We start from the raw sequence: 20,783 nt of genomic DNA on the forward strand, positions 1-20,783 counted from the left end.
ACTACATTGCCTGTCCTGCACACTTGTTTGATTTCCTCCATCATTTCTGAGTCAGTGTCTACCGCCTGTCCTGGGGGACGATAGTAAAGGCCAATTTTTGTATCTGCGCCATTTTGACCAGGAATTTTGATCCAGAGGGACTCCAGCTTCTCTTTCCTGTCTGTTGTAATCATTCCAACAGAATCTATTTCTTCCTTAACATATAGGGCAATACCTCCACCTTTCTGCCCTTCTCGATCCCTTCTATATAGTTTGTATCCCTGTAGTACTGTGTCCCATTTGTTTTCTTCATTCCACCATGTTTCTGTTATGCCAATGATATCCATGTTCTCATGTCTTGCTATCATCTCTAGTTCTCCCATTTTGTTTCCTATACTTCTAGCATTTGTATATATGCATCTAAGTTCCCTTCGTGTTACCTTTTTGGACCTTCTACTCTTGGCTGTCCTTACAGTTTTATTTACGGTATCCTTTACTGCTCCTGTGTTATCTTCCATGTTTGCTGTGTGGTCTTCCCCTCCTGTGTCTGAGTTGTCCCTTCCTGCTTGTTCTCCTTTGTTAGCTGTGAGGTCGACCTCTCTTATGTATGAGTAGTAGTCCTTTGTTCCTACATCGGGGCATCCTGTTGTCCATACCATCGACCGGTGGTCGACTGTCGGCTTTCCCCTGTCCTTCAGTTTAAAGCCTTCTCTATTGCTTTCTTCATGTTGCCTGCCAAAACTCTTGCTCCTTCCTTGTTGAGGTGTAGTCCATCCCTTCTGTAGTACTTGCTTTTTCCCCAGAACGCCGTCCAGTTTCGCACGAAGTCGAAGCCTTCGTCTTCGCACCATCGTCTCATCCAGGCGTTGATTGCTTGCAATTCCCCTTGTCTCTTTCCATCTGCTCTTGGTACAGGGAGGATTTCAGAGAAGGCCACCTTCACCTCCCTGATCTTCAGTTTTCTTCCGAGTGAGCGGAACTGACCCTTCATCTCTTCCCTGTCATACTTCCGCCCGCTCACATCATTTGTTCCCACGTGGATAAGCACACTGAGTACATCTCAGTGCTATTGCGGCCTTTCATCAGCCCCTGGAAGGAAAAGCCCTCTCGCTCCACCCCTTAGTCTCTCGCTTCATGAAGGGTTTTCTGAATGTCCACCCTCCTCTCTAACCCCCTCCGGTGGTTTGGGACCTTAACGTGGTTCTGGCTCAACTAATGAAACCTCCATTTGAGCCCCTAGACAAATGCCATCCTAAATTCCTCACGTGGAAGGTGATTTTCCTGCTTGCACTCACTTCCGCCCGGCGAGTTAGTGAGCTACAGGCTCTGGTAGCGGACCCACCCTTCACTGTTTTCCACCATGACAAGGTGGTACTCCACACACATCCAAAGTTCTTGCCTAAAGTAGTGTCTGATTTCCACCTCAATCAGTCCATCGTCTTGCCCGTGTTTTTTCCCAAGCCCCACCCTCACCCCGGAGAGGTGGCGCTTCACACTCTTGACTGCAAGAGAGCATTGGCCTTTTACCTCCAACGCACTCAACCACACTGGAAAGTCCCACAATTGTTTTTGTCCTTCGACTCAAACCGGTTAGGCCACCCAGTTTCCAAGCGCACCTTGTCCAACTGGTTGGCCGATTGCATCACCTTTTGCTACGCTCAGGCTGGTCTCGCGCTGCATGGTCGAGTAACGGGACACAAGGTCCGAGCGATGGCAGCCTCCGTAGCGTTCCTCAGGTCCACACCTATTGAGGAAATCTGCAAGGCTGCCACGTGGTCTTCGGTTCATACTTTCACCTCCCACTACTGTCTGGACTCACTGTCCAGAAGCGATGGCCGGTTCGGCCAATCGGTATTGCAAAATCTATTTGCTTAAATTGCCAACTTCCCTCCATCCCTTTTCAGTTAGCTTGGAGGTCACCCACATGTGAGAATATCATGCCTGCTTGTCCTGGGATAAAGCACAGTTACTTACCGTAACAGGTGTTATCCATGGACAGCAGGCATATATTCTCACAACCCGCCCACCTCCCCGAGGTTGGCTTCTTGGCTAGTTAAGTGAACTGGAGACCACGAGGGGATGAGCCCCCTAGTGGAGCAGGAAGGCACGCATGCGTGGAGCAGCAGAGCAAACTTAAATCTTCAATCAAGTTTGCTTGAAAATGCTTCCGCATCGGGGCTCCGTAGATGACGTCACCCACATGTGAGAATATATGCCTGCTGTCCCTGGATAACACCTGTTATGGTAAGTAACTGTGCTTTCAAAGCGATTTACAATTAAAACAGGGTCTTAATTATTAACTAAAACAAACACAGATGGACATGACGTACCAATACATAAGGGAAGTAGGGAGAACTACAATAAGTATAGTAAAGGATACATAAAAGGAAAATACAAATGGAGGGTAAGAAATCTTAAAAATATTGATAAAAATATAACAGAAAATTAAGAACTTTTTTTTAAAATTTCTTATATTATGACTGAAATAGAACAATGGACAATCAACTTCAAATTGAAATTAAATACAGAAAAGACAAAAGTTTTCTTAGCAAACCCAAAAGATAAAATTACTAGAATATCGTTACGTCTAAATGGTTATGATTACCCAATCTCTAAAACTATAAAAATATTAGGAGTCACATTAGACACACATCTGAATATGGTTGAACAGTTATTGAGTTGAATACAGACTGAACGTTCTAGAAGTTTTGCCAGGAAAGACATGTTAGAAATTGGTCAGTATTGTTTGAGTTTGTTCTCATCAAAGGAGCTCTCTTTCAATAGGGGGTGCACCACAGCTCTCTTTAGTGTTATTGGCAGCTGCCCTTCCAGAAGCAAGGAGTGGCCCATTCAATGAGGCCTATGCTCACTTTTTGTACTGTCTTTGCTAGACAGGTTGTAGGCAGCAGAGCTTTTAGGGGGTTTTCAAGAGCTTCTGTGACCTTGTTGAATGAGTCTCAGATGGCTATGCGCATGGTGGAGAGAGGGTGTTCTCTTCATTAGCTGGTGGGAGCTTTGATGGGACTGTCTGTAGGTCTTGATGGAGACCTTTAATTTTGTTGGCTAAATATTTAGTAAAATCATTGAAAATTAGTTGTGACTGTGAGGGCTGGCTCTGTTGTGGGGTTTACAGTACTTAGGCTGTTTACTATTTTAAATAGTTGCTTGGTTGAATTTGCACCTTATTCCAAGTTTTCAGAGAAATATTGTTTGGCTGCTGTAAGGCCTGGCGCTACATTGTCATGTGTTTCTTACAGTTGAGCCTGTCTTCATCTAGGCAAGATTTTTGTTATTTTCTTTCCAGTTAACATCCTTGACGTTTAAGAACCTGTAAGTTCTGGGAAGAACCTTGGAGTATGTTTGTTTCTAGAGAAAAGGACTTTCTTTAAAGGGGCCATTTTCTAATGCCATTGTTAAGCGTGTATTCCAGATATCAACCTGTTCTGACATTGTAAGATTAAGATGAAGCATTCAGAGTTATTTGTTCCCATGTGCCCACTGAGGGATTCTAGTTATACAGTTAGCTGTCTGAATAGTGGGCTGAATATCACTGCGATTTGAATAGTGCTACATTGACTGCCTTCTCTGGATATTCAGCATTCACTATCCAGCCATCAGTACTGAATATTTGAATTTAGTTCTTCTGTGGCAGCTGGCACTTAACCCCCCCAAACTGAAACAAAATGCTGAATGCCTTGACTATATTTATTATGAAATATTACTTCAAAAAGTGAATTTAGTGGTATCTAATCTTTTTTTTCTTTTCTTGTTTTGCTGATGGGTTCTTTTGCCTTGGTTCCCAGGATCTGCGCAAACAGGTTGCTCCATTACTGAAGAGTTTTCAGTCAGAGGTAAGAGGTTAAGGCTTTATGAATGATCCTCAGTGCTGGAAAATTTAGATTACTCCTTGAGAACTAAGAAGGACACACAGAAATTAAACAATAATTAATGTTCTACTACTTATCATTTCTATAGTGCTGTCAGACTTATACAGAGCTGTACATTAAACACGTAAGAGACGTTATCCCAGGACAAGCAGGCAGCATATTCTCACAGGTGGGTGACATCATCCACAGAGCCCTGGTATGGTCAGCTTTAAAAGTGTATTGCTACTTTAAGAACTCAAGAAAGTTCACGAACTGCCTGCACCGCGCTTGCGCGAGTGCCTTCCCACCTGACGCGGCTCGCGGTTCTTCAGTTTTTAGTTTTACATGGAGCTAAGAAGTCGTATTTTTGAACACTGTTCAAATTTTTTGCATTTTGTCTTTCCGCTCATGCGATTTTTCTTCTTTATTTTTAAGTTTACTTAATTTTCTTTAAAAAAAGAAAAAGTGGGGAAACTTTTCCTCTCTTTTCTCCTCACAGGCTTCGCCTAACGACTTTTTCTTTTTCATCAGCTATTGAGTTTGATTTGGCTGAGGCGGTCTTTCCGTTGATGTCCTGGCCATTAATGGGTTATAAAAATGCTGCAGGAGCCAAAGGCAAATTCCCATCACTGACCCCACAGTTGGTGCTTGCAGTACCTTGGCCCATAATACCATGTAGAATCTTGTGCTCAGTGTTCTACTCTGCAGAAACGTTCAATCAAGAGCCGGAAACTTCAACAAGAAAAACTGTTCGGCACCAGCATGGGCACAGAGAAGACGTCACAACCTTTGACACTGAAGGCATTGACATCGACACTGGCATCGGAAGACATCTCTCCGTCTGGTAAGAAGCCACTAACTTCGCAACAGGTGTCGCAGGTCACCTTTGCATAGAGTCTCTTAATGCCGACCAAGCGACAACCTCTTTTGTGCCATACCTCTCCTACATCGAGGTGTGCATACTCTTTGAGGTCACCCTCTCCAAGGCAAGGCGCAGCACTGATGGTACTGGTAGAAAAGCCAAAGATACTGGTGCTTTCCATGAAAAGCTTGGTGTGCTTTTCCAAGTGAGTGATATGTTTAAACTCCTTACCCTGACATTAACTCCCTCGGTACCAGCCCATCCTGAGCATAAGGCCACCAGGTCCTGTGGTATTGACACTGGCTTTCCAGAGAGGCCTAGACATTCCACACCCAAGCGTAGACCATCTCATTGCAGGTCCAGTTCTCCATTGATGCCCCACTCCAATTCATAGAGACATTGTCATTCTTCCTCCTCATCTCAACGCTCCAAGTCCAGTAAACATCATTCCTCTTCAGGAGCTTCAAAGAGAAAACATAGCTCTCCCTCATAGCCTTCGAATCGTAAAAGAGTGTCATGTCATGCATCATCATAGTCATCGTATTGACACCGGCGGCGTCAACATCGATCTTCCCAACGCACTCCTTCACCAAAGCCCTTTTATGACTCTGACTTACAGTCTGATTCAGCTGAGGACTTACCTGAGTCTACAATGGAGGCTTATCACACTAACTCGGAAAAGACTCCACAAAACTCTCTACCAAGGGCTAAATCTCCTACTGAAAGACTTTTTCACTAAATTTATTAGGCAGTTGGGCAAAGAGCTACCAGTCAAGCTGGAAGCTGATTCTACCTACAGTGCTGAATACTTAGAGGCCTTAGATTACGATGAGCCTCCTAAAGAACTTCTTAGACTGCCTTTGCATGGTATTCGCAAAGAAACTCTTCATAAGAATTGGGAAATGCCCCTAACCATTACTGTAGTTACCAGGAAATTGAACTTCTTTATATAAGAACATAAGAATAGCCTTATAGGTCAGACCAATGGTCCATCAAGCCCAGTAGCCTATTCTCATGGTGGCCAATCCAGGTCACTAGTACCTGGCAAAAACCCAAAGTGTAGTAATATTCCATACTACCGATACAGGATAAGCAGTGGCTTCCCCCGTGTCTTTCTCAGTAACAGACTATGGACTTTTCCTCCAAAAACTTGTCCAAACCTTTCTTAAAACCAGCTACGCTCTCCGCTCTTACCACATCCTCTGGCAATGCGTTACAGAGCTTAACTATTCTCTGAGTGAAAAAAAATTTCCTCCTATTGGTTTTAAAAGTATTTCCCTGTAACTTCATCAAGTATCCCCTAGGGTGACGGGACAAAAGCATGCTAACATTTCGGCCCAAACAATTGCGCGCAAGACTCCAGCTCGCCGCTGTAAAAGTTAATTTTAAAGAGCTCTAACGGGGTGTGTGTGTGTGTGTGTGTGGGGAAACCCCCCTACTTTACTTAATACTGTTCACGCTGCCGTTAGTGGGGGCGTGGGGGGTGCAACCCCCCATTATACAGAAAACTTAACTTTTTCCTAAAAAATCAGGAAAAGTTAAGTTTCCTCTATAATGGGGGTTCCAACCCCCCAAAACCCACCCAACGGCAGCACGAACCCCTCCCCCCTGTCGGAGCTCTTTAAAATTAACTTTTCTGGCGGCGCGCTGGAGTCTTGCGCCCAATTGTCTGGGCTCAAATGTCGGCACGGATTAGTCCCACGCGCAAATGACTGTGAACCATCCCCTAGTCGTCGTAATTTTTGACGTAGTGAAAAATTGATCCACTTGTAGCCGTTCTACTCCACTCAGGATTTTGTAGACTTCAATCATATCTCCCCTCAGCTGTGTTTTTTCCAAGCTGAAGAGCCCTTACCGTTTTAGTCTTTCCTCATACGAGAGGAGTTCCATCCCCTTGACCATCTTGGTTGCTCTTCTTTGATCCTTTTCTAGTGCCACTATATCTTTTTTTCTCTGGGTTTTGATAAACCGCCGCTTCAGCATGTCCCTAGTGGTAGAGTCAACTTTTAAAAAAATCTACTCCATCAAGAGTCTATGACTCAGTACCACCAAGGTGTGAAGGGCGCACTATGGACAAATTTGGACATCGCCTACACCAAAATTCCATGTTGGTGAATAGAGTTCTAAATTACAATTTCTATATTTCATGCTATGTAAAGCACCTTATTAAGAAATTGTCTTCTTTTGATAGATGCATTTCTAGGAATTTCATCATATTTCTCGCACAAACGTGCTAAACAAATACTTCTGTTATGTGTACCCAGAAGAAAATTCTGCAGAAGGACTGAGATTGTCTGGCAAAGTAACATGAGAAAATGGAGTAGATTCTACGCCATTCACGGAGGAGAGTGTTTATGAGCAACTTGAAAAACTGAAGGTGGACAAAGCGATGCGACCAGATGGGATTCATCCCAGGATACTGAGGGAGCTCAGAGAGGTTTTGGTGGGTCCTATTAAAGACTTGTTCAACAAATCTCTGGAGACGGGAGTGGTTCCCGGGGATTGGAGGAGAGTGGATGTGGTCCCTATTCACAAAAGTGGTCACAGGGATGAAGCGGGAAACTACAGGCCGGTGAGCCTCACTTTGGTTGTTGGAAAAATAATGGAAGTGTTGCTGAAAGAAAGTATAGTGTACAGGATCAGTGGCAACATGGCTTTACAAAAGGTAAATCGTGCCAAACAAACCTGATTGAAGTTTTTGTTTGGGTGACCAGAGAGTTAGATCGAGGACATATGTTAGATGTGATTTACTTAGATTTCAGCAGGGCCTTTGATACGGTTCCTCATAGGAGGCTCTTGAACAAACTTGAAGGGCTGAAGTTAGGACTCAAAGTGGTGAACTGGGTTAGAAACTGGCTGTCGGACAGACGCCAGAGTGTGGTGCTTAATGGAAGTCGCTCGGAGAAAGGAAAGGTGAGTAGTGAAGTACATTACATTACATTACATTATATTAGGGATTTCTATTCCGCCTGTGCCTTGCGGTTCTAGGCGGATTACAATAAAGATGATATCTGGGCATTTCCAGTAGAATTACATTACAGGAGAAGAGTAGATTACAAGTAACAGTGAAGCGTTACAATACATTCAATATCGCAGCAGATGTAACATAGCCACGGATTACAATAAAGAAGATATCTGGGCATTTCCAGGGTTCGGTGCTGGGGCCGATCCTGTTCAATATGTTTGTGAATGACATTGCTGAAGGGTTAGAAGGAAAAGCGTGCCTTTTTGCAGATGATACCAAGATTTGTAATAGAGTAGATACTGAAGAGGGAGTGGAAAATATGAAAAAGGATCTGCAAAAGTTAGAGGAATGGTCTAATGCCTGGCAACTAAAATTCAATGCAAAGAAATGCAGAGTAATGCATTTGGGGATTAATAATCGGAAGGAACCCTATATGCTGGGAGGTGAGAAGCTGATATGCACGGACGGGGAGAGGGACCTTGGGGTGATGGTGTCCGAAGATCTAAAGGCGAAAAAACAGTGTGACAAGGCGGTGGCTGCTGCCAGAAGGATGCTGGGCTGTATAAAGAGAGGCGTAACCAGTAGAAGGAAGAAGGTGTTGATGCCCCTGTACAGGTCATTGGTGAGGCCCCACTTGGAGTATTGTGTTCAGTTTTGGAGACCGTATCTGGCGAAGGACGTAAAAATACTTGAAGCAGTCCCGAGGAGGGCGACGAAAATGATAGCAAGCTTGCACCAGAAGACGTATGAGGAGAGACTGGAAGCCCTGAATATGTATACCCTAGAGCAGGGGTAGGGAACTCCAGTCCTCAAAAGCCGTATTCCAGTTGGGTTTTCAGGATTTCCCCAATGAATATGCAGGCGATCTATTTGCATGCACTGCTTTCAATTCATATTCATTGGGAAAATCCAGAAAACCCTACTGGAATACGGCTCTTGAGGACCGGAGTTCCCTACCCCTTCCCTAGAGTAAAGGAGGGACAGGGAAGATATGATTCAGACGTTCAGATACTTGAAGGGTATTAATGTAGAACAAAATCTTTTCCAGAGAAAAGAAAATGGTAAAACCAGAGGACATAATTTGAGGTTGAGGTTGAGCAATGTTAGGAAATTCTACTTTACGGAGAGGGTGATGGATGCCTGGAATGCGCTCCCGAGAGAGGTAGTGGAGAGGAAAACGGCGACTGAATTCAAAGAAGTGTGGGATGAACACATAGGATCTAGAATCAGAAAATAATGTTAAATATTGAACTAAGGTCAGTACTGGGCAGACTTGTAGCATGCCAAATTTGATGTTATGCAAAGTTTGGCCTAATGGCACTAATTGTTTTGATTTTGTTTCTCATGAGCAGAATTGATATGTAGTGGGGAGTCCCCGCACCCTCTCTCTTTCTTGTGTTTCCTGTTCGTACTAGATGTACCTGGCTTTGGTACCGACTGGAATTCCAGGGGTGAGTACAGGTATATGACCACAGAGGGAGGGGCTAGAGTTTGATTTTGAGTCCCTGCAGCTCAAGGCTGAAAGAGATACACAACCCTATCGTGAAGCTTCTGGAGCGTATTTACAAGAAAGAAGATTAGCAGACATAAGTAACCTAATCTTTTGTTCTCATCCTGGAGAGACGGCTCTTCACATTCTAGACTGCAAAAGAGCATTGGTTTACTACTTGCAGAGAACTCAGCTGCATAGAACTTCTCCTCAACTTTTTGTCTCCTTTGATCATAACAAGTTGAGACGTCCTGTATCCAAGAGAAAGGTTTCTACATGGTTGGCTGCTTGTATCGCTTTCTGTTATGCTCAGGCTGGGCTCCAACTGGAGAGTCGAGTCACAACCCACAAAGTCTGAGCTATGGCAATTTCAGTTGATTTCCTACGCTCCACTCCTATTGATGAAATCTGTAAAGCAGCTAATTGGCCCTCAGTTCATACATTCACATCTTACTACTATTTGGAATCTTATTCCAGATGGGATGGTAACTTTGGCCAAGCAGTATTGCAAAATTTATTTTCCTAATGGCCAACAATCCCTCCATCCCATTCTAGTAAGCTAGGGAGTTCCCACATGTGAGAATATGCCTCCTGCTTATCCTGGGATAAAGCACAGTTACTTACTGTAACAGGTGTTATCCAGGGACAGCAAGCAGATATTCTCACAACCCACCCACCTCCCCTGGTTGGTTTCTTAGCTTGTTTACGGAACTGAGGAGTTGCGAGCGGCATCGGGTGGGAAGGCACTCGTGCGTGTGCGGTGCAGGCAGTTTGCAAACTTTCTTAAGTTCTTAAATTGGTGATGCACGTTTAAAGCTGTCCGTGCTGGGGCTCCGTGGATGACATCACCCATATGTGAGAATATCTGCCTGCTGTCCCTGGACAACACCTTTTGCGGTAAGTAACTGTGCTTTTTGTGAAGTGCTCAGATCCACAACCACATGTGTTTAAAAGTGATATACAGTACAGCAACACAGGTTGCCGAAGGGACCATCATAGCATGATCAGGTCCCATCGCCTCAGGGTTCTTTTATATCTATAATCATCGATCAGGTAGGAAGGGAGGTGGTTTAGCTGTATTCTTTAAGAATTCATTGATATCTAAAGTGGATCACTCGCCCTCAAGAGCATTGATCGAATTTCTATACTTTAAAACAAACATCTCTCCACCGATTGACTTTCTGCTTCTTTATACTCCCCCTCCAATAAGTCATGAAATCCTTGACTCTTTGCAAGCACTTATATTTGATTTCAATTCCTTATCCTCTAATGCTGTTTTACTCAGTAATTTCAACATCCATTTGGATGATCTAAGTAAATCTTTTACAGTTCAATTTTTAGAATTAGCTACAAATTTAAATCTCACTACTTTGATAAAGGACACAACTCATATTGCAGGCCATACTTTAGATATGATCCTCATCTCCATACCCCAAATGTCTGTTTTCTCAAAATCCATGATTATTCCTGTTCTTTGTTTGGATCATTCCTTAATTGCTATAAATTACTGTTTGAAATCTACCAAGAACAATTGCTCCCCGAAAACGGTCACTTATTGAAATTATAGTAAATTTGAACTCTCAACAATCATCTCATCTTTTTTCATTAAAAATCAAAGAATTCTGTCATTTGCTACCAAATGATCAAATTACAGCATGGTACAGTGCAACCAAAAATTTATTGAAAAAGCTTGCTCCTTTACACGTTAAAACCGTCTGTCCAAGGAAAATAAAGAATCCCTGGTTTACAGATGAGCTTTCACTTATTAAAAAACAACTTAGGGCAGTAGAATGGAAATGGGGATGAATGAAAACAAGGGGAAAATCTAAATAAATACAAAGAACAAATGCAGTAATATAAAAATAAAATAAATTTAGCGAAAAAAAATACTATTCCAATTGTATCTCTAACACTAAAAACTCTTCAATTCTCTTCTGTATTCTTAAAAATCTTACAGCCCCTAAAATTAAAGAAGAGTCAACATTAGAAATTAAACCTACTGCACAAAATCTTGCAAACTATTTTGTAAAGAAAATTAATAAGATCAGAGAAAGCATTGATTCAAAAATAATCTGTTCTATCACTGATGTGGAACAAATCCAAATGATTCCCATCTCAAAATGTACTAACTTTAATATACCGACTGTAAAAGATCTTAAAAGACTCCTGCAAAGCCTTAATATTAAGGGCTCAAATTCAGATTCAATCTCCCCTTTTTTTCTTAAAAGATATTTCTCTTTTTTTGGCCTTTTTATTCAGACTTTGATTGAAAACAGATTAACCAATGGATTCATCCCGAAAGAATGGAAAGAGTCAGTTATCCACCCAATTATTAAAAATCCAAAAGAATCAACTTCAAACGAATCAAACTATCGACCTATAGTAAACATTCCCTTTCTTTTAAAATAGTAGAAAAAGTCGTTTTTAATCACATAACTGACTTTGTTGACAAAACACATGTCCTGCATCCCAATCAGATGGGCTTTAGGACTAACCATTCAACAGAACACTCCATGATCGGCCTTACAACTAACATTCAGTATTATTTGGATCATCACAAATCTGTTCTTCTGGTCTCACTCGATTTATCCTCAGCCTTTGACACTGTTGACCATTACTTATCAACAGATAAGTAATGGTCAACAGTCAGCATTTCCAACCAAGTATTGAATTGGTTCAAATCATATTTTCAAGATCGTGCATCAAAGGTTGTTTTCAATAACTCTACATCAAATAATTACTCAAATTCCTTTGGTATACCTCCTCTAGGTTCAGTTCTCTCACCACTACTATTTAACATTTTCCTGTCACCTTTACTGACCCTTAGTCAATCAGTCGGATTTTCTTCCTACGCCTATGCAGATGATATTCAACTCTTGTACCCATTGAACACGGAAGACCCCAGTGACATAAATAATATAAACACCAAGTTGAAGCAAATCAGTCAGTGGCTTAAAGACAACATGTTAGCATTAAACATATCAAAATCTTCAGCAATGTTTTTCCCATGGAAAGATAATCTAACATTTTCATCTCAGATACTCTTAGATAAAACTCCACTACAAATAGTAACAACTACAAAAATACTGGCAGTAATCCTAGATCAGAAACTTTCATATCACGACCAGATCAGTTCAGTGGTAAAGAACTGCTTCTATAAGTTACGATTAATCATATCCTTAGCAAAAGTGTATGAAAAGGACATGTCTTTCTGTTAGCATCGACCGTACAGGATCAATTGACTGTGCGGGATCTGGCTTGTTTAGTTTTACAATGCACGTGTTGGTGTTCTAGTGCTCACTGTAGTGTTTAAGATGCTGCCTTTTCCTAGGTGCGCCCTTGTTGTGTGACTCACGGATTATTACTAAAAATAACTTTTTTATATAGAGAAGGGAGTTGTTAAAAAATGATAAGCACTGGCTGTCATATATACTAGGTATGCCACTGGATTTAATGATCCTATTCTAACTTTAGGTGTTGTCCCCCCACACAAAATTATATCGCCTTAATGTGGATAAGCTTCAGCAAAAGATGGAGCTTTTGCTAGATACCTGGCGGACATTGCCCCTTTCTTTGATGGGTCGCATCCATTTAGTTAAATTGTTTATTTTTCCCAAATGGTTATATATGTTGCAGACTTTGCCATTGTGTCATAAATGTGGGATGGGAAGTCATACTTTGGGACATGCATTTTGGTTTTGTCCCTTTATTCAGCACTTTTGGAAGCGAATAATATCCTATATGTCAGAAATAATTGGAAGATCCTTGCAATGTTCTCTGACCCATTTTTGGGGGGGATTTTCCTGAGGCTTTTGGACATTTACCCAAGGGGCATTAGGCACTGTGTAGGAAGATGAGTTTATTGGCAAAAATATGTATTCTTTAATATTGGACGATCCCTGATCCTCCAAAGTTTTGGCATTGGAGAAACCAGTTACATCAGTTGGCCATCTGGGAAGCTAGAGATGCTGGAAGGGCTAGGAAGCGAAAAATGCTGTTTTTGCAGATCTGGGATCCATATTTGCAAACATTACATCCTAAAGGTCAAACTGTGATTTTAAGTTGGGTTTTTATTTATTTAGTAGGATTGGTGTTTTGATGAGATGGGGTAGAGAGTACCATTGGGTGGTGAGGGGAAGGGGGGGTTGGGGAGGGGATGTAGAGAGTATTTATATGTGTTTGTTATATTATTGTATTTGATGCATCATTATTGTATTTAGCATTTGTGTCTTCAACTGTATTTGATGTTGTTTTCATTAATAAAAATTGTTTAAACCTATAGCAACTGTTAAATGACATTATAAGCAAATAAAAATAAAATATTTTTAATACATTGCTAATTATTACCTGCATCTTTACCTAAACTGTTTTGCCCTAGCTCTCACTTTGATCTTTACATAAGAACATAAGAAGGTGCCTCCGCTGAGACAGACCAGAGGTCCATCCTGCCCAGCGGTCCGCTCCCGCGGCGGCCCATCAGGCCTATTGCCTGAACAGTGGTCCCAGACTAATTTTGTAACTTACCTCTAATCCTATTCCTATAACCTACCTCTACTCCTATCTGTACCCCTCAATCCCTTTGTCCTCCAGGTACCTATCCAAACCTTCTTTGAAGCCCTGTAGCGTGCTCCTGCTTATCACCTCCTCTGGTAGCGCGTTCCATGTATCCACCACCCTCTGGGTGAAAAAGAACTTCCTGGCGTTTGTTCTAAACCTTTCCCTTTCAATTTCTCCGAGTGCCCCCTTGTACTTGTAGTTCCCCATAATTTGAAAAATCTGTCCCTGTCTACTTTTTCTACACCCTTCATGATCTTGAAGGTTTCTATCATGTCTCCTCTAAGTCTCCGCTTTTCCAGGGAGAAAAGCCCCAGCCTTTTCAGTCTGTCAGTATATGAGAGGTCCTCCATACCCTTTATTAGCTTAGTTGCTTTTCTCTGGACTCTCTCAAGTACCGCCATGTCCTTCTTGAGGTACGGCGACCAGTACTGGACACAGTACTCCAGGTGCGGGCGCACCATTGCACAATACAGTGGCAGGATGACTTCCTTCATCCTGGTCGTGATACTTTTCTTAATGATACCCAACATTTTGTTTGCTTTCTTTGAGGCTGTCGCACACTGTGCCGACACCTTCAAGGTTGTGTCTACCATCACTCCCAGGTCTCTTTCAAGGTTGCTCACCCCTAGCGGTGATCCCCCCATTTTGTAAGTGAACATCGGGTTTTTTTTCCCTACATGCATGACCTTGCATTTCCCTATGTTGAAGCTCATTTGACACTTTTTGTCCCACTCTTCCAGCGTTGTCAGATCTTTTTGGAGATCTTCGCAGTCCTCCATGTTATTAACCCTGCTGTATAGTTTGGTGTCATCCGCAAATTTAATAACCTCACATTTTGTTCCTGCCTCCAGGTCGTTAATAAATATATTGAACAGGAGCGGTCTCAGCACCGACCCCTGTGGAACTCCGCTCGTGACCCATTGCCAGTCTGAGTAATGGCCCTTTACTCCAACCCTCTGTTTCCTGTCCGCCAGCCAGTTATTGATCCATCGGTGGACCTCCCCTTGCACCCCGTGGTTCTTCCTTAGCAGTCTTTCGTGTGGTACCTTGTCGAAGGCTTTTTGGAAGTCAAGGTAAATGATGTCTATGGATTCCCCTTTATCCACCTGGCTGTTTACCCCCTCAAAGAAGTATAATAAGTTCGTGAGGCATGACCTGCCCTTGAAGAAGCCATGCTGGCTCGACTTTAGCTGCCCATTGTTTTCGATGTGTTCCCAGATGCTGTCTTTAATCAGCGCTTCCATCATCTTTCCCGGGACCGAGGTCAAGCTCACCGGCCTGTAGTTTCCTGGGTCTCCCCTTGAGCCTTTCTTGAAGATGGGCGTGACATTTGCTATTTTCCAGTCTTCTGGAATCTCTCCAGTTTTTAAGGATAGGTTGCATATTTGTCGAAGTGGCTCAGCTATTTCGTTCCTTAGTTCCTTGAGTACCCTTGGGTGAATGCCGTCCGGACCTGGCGATTTGTCGCTCTTTAGCCTGTCTATCTGCCTGAGGACATCCACCTTGCTCACCTCTAGTTGGACCAGATTTTCATCCTGATCTCTCTTTACGATTTCCTCGGGTTCCGGAATGTTGGTTGTGTCCTCCTTCGTGAAGACTGACGTGAAGAACTTGTTTAACCTGTCAGCTATCTCCTTTTCCTCTTTTACCACTCCCTTTCTGTATCCATCATCTAAGGGTCCCACTTCCTCCCTTGCTGGTTGACGTACCTGAAGAATGATTTGAAGTTTGTTGCTTCCCCCGCCAGTCTCTCTTCATATTCTCTTTTTGCTTTCCTAACCACTCAGTGACACTCCTTTTGGTGTTTTTTATGTTCCTTTTGGTTGTCCTCTGATTGGTCCTTTTTCCATTTTTTGAAAGATGCCTTCTTGTCATTTATCGCCTTTTTCACTGCATTTGTTATCCACACTGGGTTTTTTGCACCCTTTCCTGAACTTGGGGACGCACAGGTTTTGTGCATCGTGCACCGTACCCTTGAGTAGGGTCCAGGCTTTTTCTACGGACTCCATCTTCCTTGCGGTGTTGTTGAATTTCTTTCCCACCATTTTCCTCATGGCATCATAATTCCCTTTTTTGAAAATGAGTGCTGTCGTTGTAGTTCTTTTCACCTTTGATGATCCAATTTCTAGCCTGTACTGGATCGTGTTGTGATCGCTGTTTCCTTGTGGGGCTAGTACCGCCACCTCCTTAGCGGGTCCCCCTAGTCTGTTGAAGATTAGGTCAAGAGTTGTATCTCCCCGTGTTGGTTCTGTGACCAGCTGTTCCATAAAACAGTCCCTCGTGACCTTTATCTGCTACTTTTTTGTTTTGCTGTAGTGCAATCACACAGGTCTCAGTAACACCTCTCCATAAATTATGTGGAAGAGGTCTGGAAGTGGGGATCGAATCTATTTCATATCCTTAGTCAGACCTCAGGAAGGAACCTAGTGATCAAAACATTAGAGATGTTGTAGAGCCCTTTCTTGTATGACTGGATGAGCTATAGTTACCTTTTTTTTTAGTTGTTTAAATTCATGCAGAAATAAATGGCTAGATTGAACCTAATGACTTCATTAACGCATTTCTCTTTTTTAAACGTCTATACCATTTAAAAGAGGGCAAATATCTAATTATTCACTTCTAGAATAGGATACTTCTTAAATTTAGTAAAAATATTCTGGCTCGAGTGCCAAACCTTAAAAAACCTTAAAAAAGGAAGTCATATTGAGCATTGGAAAATAATAATAATTAACTAATAAAAATTTTACACATTTAATTCTTCCCACCACCAAATTTCCCCACCCCACCCGGCTACGTTTTCATGCCTTCCAGCTGGAAAAAATTTCTGGGGAGACCACTAAACTTGAAACTCTTGATACAACTCCACTGTCTCCCAGTAATTTCCAGGATCTACTTTAAATATGCCTGCCTAACTTTAAAGATCATCCATGGCATTCTTCCCCCTTTAATTCCTCTATCTTGGAATGCTGCGAGACCTGACATCAGATCTATCCAAAAGCTCAAATTATCTTTCCCCTCACTAAAAGGCGTTACCTCCATTGGAAAACTAGGGAAATCTCTTCACTTCAAAACTACAGAGTTTTGGAATAATTTCCCTGCCCAGCTGCGCAACATGGGCTCTTTCCAACTATTCCGAAGACACCTAAAAACTTGGCTATTTTCAAAAATGTAAATTTCCGCTTCCCTCTACCACCAACTCCCACTGTACTTCTCTTTTAAGTTTTGTAAACGTGCGCGCACTGTATTTATAGAGAAGACGCAGTATATAAGCTTAAGGTTTAGTTTAGGAGCATGGCATGTAACTGGTTATATTACCATTACATGGCATTGTGTGCTGGTTTGAACCTATCCATATTTTTTATATTTTTATTTTTCTAAAATGGATGTTGCACACATCCAGGACATAAATGTTGATTTCTCTTTATTTTAGCACAGGATCTACTGTATTTTCACATAGATAACGCGCACCCGGGTATAGCGCGCGAAAAACACAAATTTATGTACAGAAATTTTTATATACCGCACACACCCGTATACCGCGCATGCTGCCCGACTCTCCTTTCGCCCGCCCCGACTCTCCTCTCCCCCTTGAAGTCCTGTCCCCACCCTGAAAGCCTGATGCCCCCCCGACGTCCGATTCACCCCCCCCCCCCCGCAGGACCGCTCGAACGCACCCGCACCCCCACCCCGAAGGACCGCTCGCACGCACTCCCACCCGCACCCCCACCCTGAAGGACCGCTCGCACCCCCACAGCCTCCCGACCCCCCCATCATGTAGAAGCTCCTACCGGTGTCCTGCTGCTTCCTCTTGGCTGTCCCGACTCCCCGACACGATCGGGGCAAGAGGGAGCTCAAGCCCTCTTGCCCCAGCCAACCGCGGCACCCCCGACACGATCGGGGCAAGAGGGAGCTCAAGCCCTCTTGCCCCCCCCAACTCCCCGACATGATCGGGGCAAAAGGGAGCCCAAGCCCTCTTGCCCCGCAGACTCCCCAACTCCCCGACAATATCGGGCCAGGAGGGAGCCCAAGTCCTCCTGGCCCTGGCGACCCCCCCCCTCCCCGCTAGTTGTTCGGGCCAGGAGGGAGCCCAAGTCCTCCTGGCCCTGGCGAACCCCCCTCCCCCCCCGCTAGTTGTTCGGGCCAGGAGGGAGCCCAAACCCTCCTGGCCATGGCGACCCCCTACCCCCACCCCGCACTACATTACGGGCAGGAGGGATCCCAGGCCCTCCTGCCCTCGACGCAAACCCCCCTCCCCCCAACGACCGCCCCCCCCCCAAGAACCTCCGACCGCCCCCCCAGCTGACCCGCGACCCCTCTGGCCGACCCCCATGACCCCCCCACCCCCCTTCCCCGTACCTTTGTGTAGTTGGCCGGACAGACGGGAGCCAAACCCGCCTGTCCGTCAGGCAGCCAACGACGGAATGAGGCCAGATTGGCCCATCCGTCCCAAAGCTCCGCCTACTGGTGGGGCCTAAGGCGCCTGGGCCAATCAGAATAGGCCCGGGAGCCTTAGGTCCCTCCTGGGGGCGGGGCCTTGGGCACATGGTCGGGTTGGGCACATGGTCGGGTTTGCGTCGAGGGCAGGAGGGCCTGGGATCCCTCCTGCCCGTAATGTAGTGCGGGTTGGGGGTAGGGGGTCACCGTGACCAGGAGGGTTTGGGCTCCCTCCTAGCCCGACCAACTAGCGGGGGGTGGGGTCGCCAGGGCCAGGAGGACTTGGGCTCCCTCCTGGCCCGATATTGTCGGGGAGTTGGGGAGTCGGCGGGGCAAGAAGGCTTGGGCTCCCTTTTGCCCCGATCGTGTCGGGGAGTCGGGGGGGCAAGAGGGCTTGAGCTCCCTCTTGCCCCGATCGTGTCGGGGGTGCCGCGGTTGGCTGGGGCAAGAGGGCTTGAGCTCCCTCTTGCCCCGATCGTGTCGGGTGTCGGGACCGCCAAGAGGAAGCAGCAGGACACCGGTAGGAGCTTCTACATGATGGGGGGGGTCAGGAGGCTGTGGGGGTGCGAGCGTCCTTCAGGGTGGGGGTGGGGGTGCGGGTGGGAGTGCGTACGAGCGGTCCTTTGGGGTGGGGATGCGGGTGCGTGCGAGCGGTCCTTCGGGGTGGGGGTGCGAGCGGTCCTGCGTAGGGGTGAATCGGACGTCGGGGGGGGGAACTATGTAAAAAAATTTTTGTACAACGCGCTCACGCGTATAACGTGCAAGGGTATGCGCGGTATGTAAAAACCACGTATAACGCGCGCGTTATATGCGAGAAAATACGGTACATTGGTGAAACTTGAGACATGTCTCAATTCCTCGTCTAAAATGGTGCTGCATATATGTCATCCAGTTTGCTTACATGAGTAAAAGTTTCTTATGTTAATGCTGAACTCCTGATCAATTAGATTTCTCATTACAGGTTAATTCAAGATAGCTCTTTTACAGGAGTAGTAGAACTGTGATTCATTATTAGGGCAGCTTTGTAATTGAAAACACATTTTCTCCCAAGCAGCAGCTGGTTTGGTTTTGTTCATGCAGAAAAGGATACAACCTTGCATAACATAGGAAATGAACAGTTAAAAGAGAAGTCAAATTCAATTTCAGTCAGATATTTTGAGGATAAATCCATGTTCTATGGGATCAGGAGTTTGGGGGGGGGTGATGAAAAGTGTGTGTATGGGGAAAGGAGTGTATTCAGATGTCTATTAATCACGGCTGGCCTGGGTACTGTATTGTGCTTTGCATTAGTACTGATTCTTAAAAAAGTGACTGGAGAGCTGCCAGTCACTTCAGATGTTAACTTTTTAAAGACACTCAACTGCTTGCTTCCGAATAAATGTAATTTTGTGGTCATAAATAAATTTTTACTATATAGCTTTAAAAATGGCAGACATCTGAAAATAATATATATTACTCTATGTTGTGGAATTAACAGCATGCATCAGAATTCAGAGCTCACATCCTCCTTTTTAAGTTCTCTCTTACATGTGGTAAAAATTTTGTACAAACATTTACTATTTCAGTAGCTCTAATTTAATCTAATCTCAGTATTTTTTCAAATGCTTGTTCCCTACAAAGCTACAAAGTTGCTTACATTAAAGCACAAAAGAATCTCGGCACATTTCAGATCTTGTATGGCTCACGATACAATTAATAACTAGTAGTGGTATGGATATGTTTTTGAAACAAATTTTTAAACATTTCCAAAAAGTGAACTAAAACAAATTGCTTTTCCAAAAAGTAGGCAGATTATGCCAAAGCAGTATGGCTTGAAAACCAAAGATGATTTCAGTTCCTCCTTCTATTGGATTGCAGAGATATTTGATAGAGGGAAGATGAACTATATGGTGATTTAGTAAGTGACTACCTCATGCAGCCTGAAAGACAAATAATCTGGTGGTGATTAACTGTAAATGAGCACGACCTGGGAACCAGTGAAGCTCTTTCAATAAAGGTCTTGAATGATCATAATAACATGTAGATAACTGCAGATAAAGACTCAAATGGTCCATCTAGTCTGCCCAACCATCCCCTCTCTTTAAATTACTGATTTAATTTAAATTTTCCTTCTTTTTAGCTATTTCTGGGCAGAAACTCAAAGCTCTGCCTGGAACTGTGCTTAGGTTTCATCTACTGAAATCTCCGTCAAAGCTCACTTTAGCCCATCCTCAACCAAATGGCTATATACGGACACAGACCATGTAAGTCTGCCCAGTACTGACCTTAGTTCTTCAATATTTACCATTATTTTCTGATTCGAGGTCCTCTGTATTCATCCCACGCTTTTTTGAACTCTGTCACTGTTTTCCTCTCCACCATCTCCTTTGGAGTGCATTCCAGGTATCAACTACCCTCTCCTTAAAGAAGAATTTCCTTATATTACACTTGAGTCTACCACTCCCTAACCTCAAATTATGTCCTCTGGTTTTACCACTTTCCTTTCTCCGGAAAAGATTTGGGGCTAGATTCACTCAAGAAACCGATTGGACTTTCTGGTGTGGTGGTATCGGACTGGTGCGGAGGGGAGGACACATTGGGCTCAGAAGGAGAAGATTGGGAACGTTGCCGTGGGCCACATAAAAAGGCCAG

At 43.9% G+C, this 20,783-nt stretch overlaps 1 protein-coding gene across 5 annotated transcripts in view; it reads left to right on the forward strand.

Moving 5' to 3' along the window:
• Nucleotides 1–20,783, forward strand: part of CUX1 (cut like homeobox 1) — a 401,081-nt gene that overhangs the window by 52,692 nt on the left and 327,606 nt on the right. For all 5 annotated transcript variants that reach the window (XM_033921595.1, XM_033921599.1, XM_033921597.1 and 2 more), the window contains exon 3: nt 3,783–3,830. In XM_033921595.1, the coding sequence (XP_033777486.1) occupies nt 3,783–3,830 (48 nt within the window). The remainder of the gene's footprint in view (nt 1–3,782; nt 3,831–20,783) is intronic.

This window comes from Geotrypetes seraphini, chromosome 15, assembly GCF_902459505.1.
Source record: "Geotrypetes seraphini chromosome 15, aGeoSer1.1, whole genome shotgun sequence".
Classification (NCBI taxonomy): Eukaryota; Metazoa; Chordata; class Amphibia; order Gymnophiona; family Dermophiidae; genus Geotrypetes; species Geotrypetes seraphini.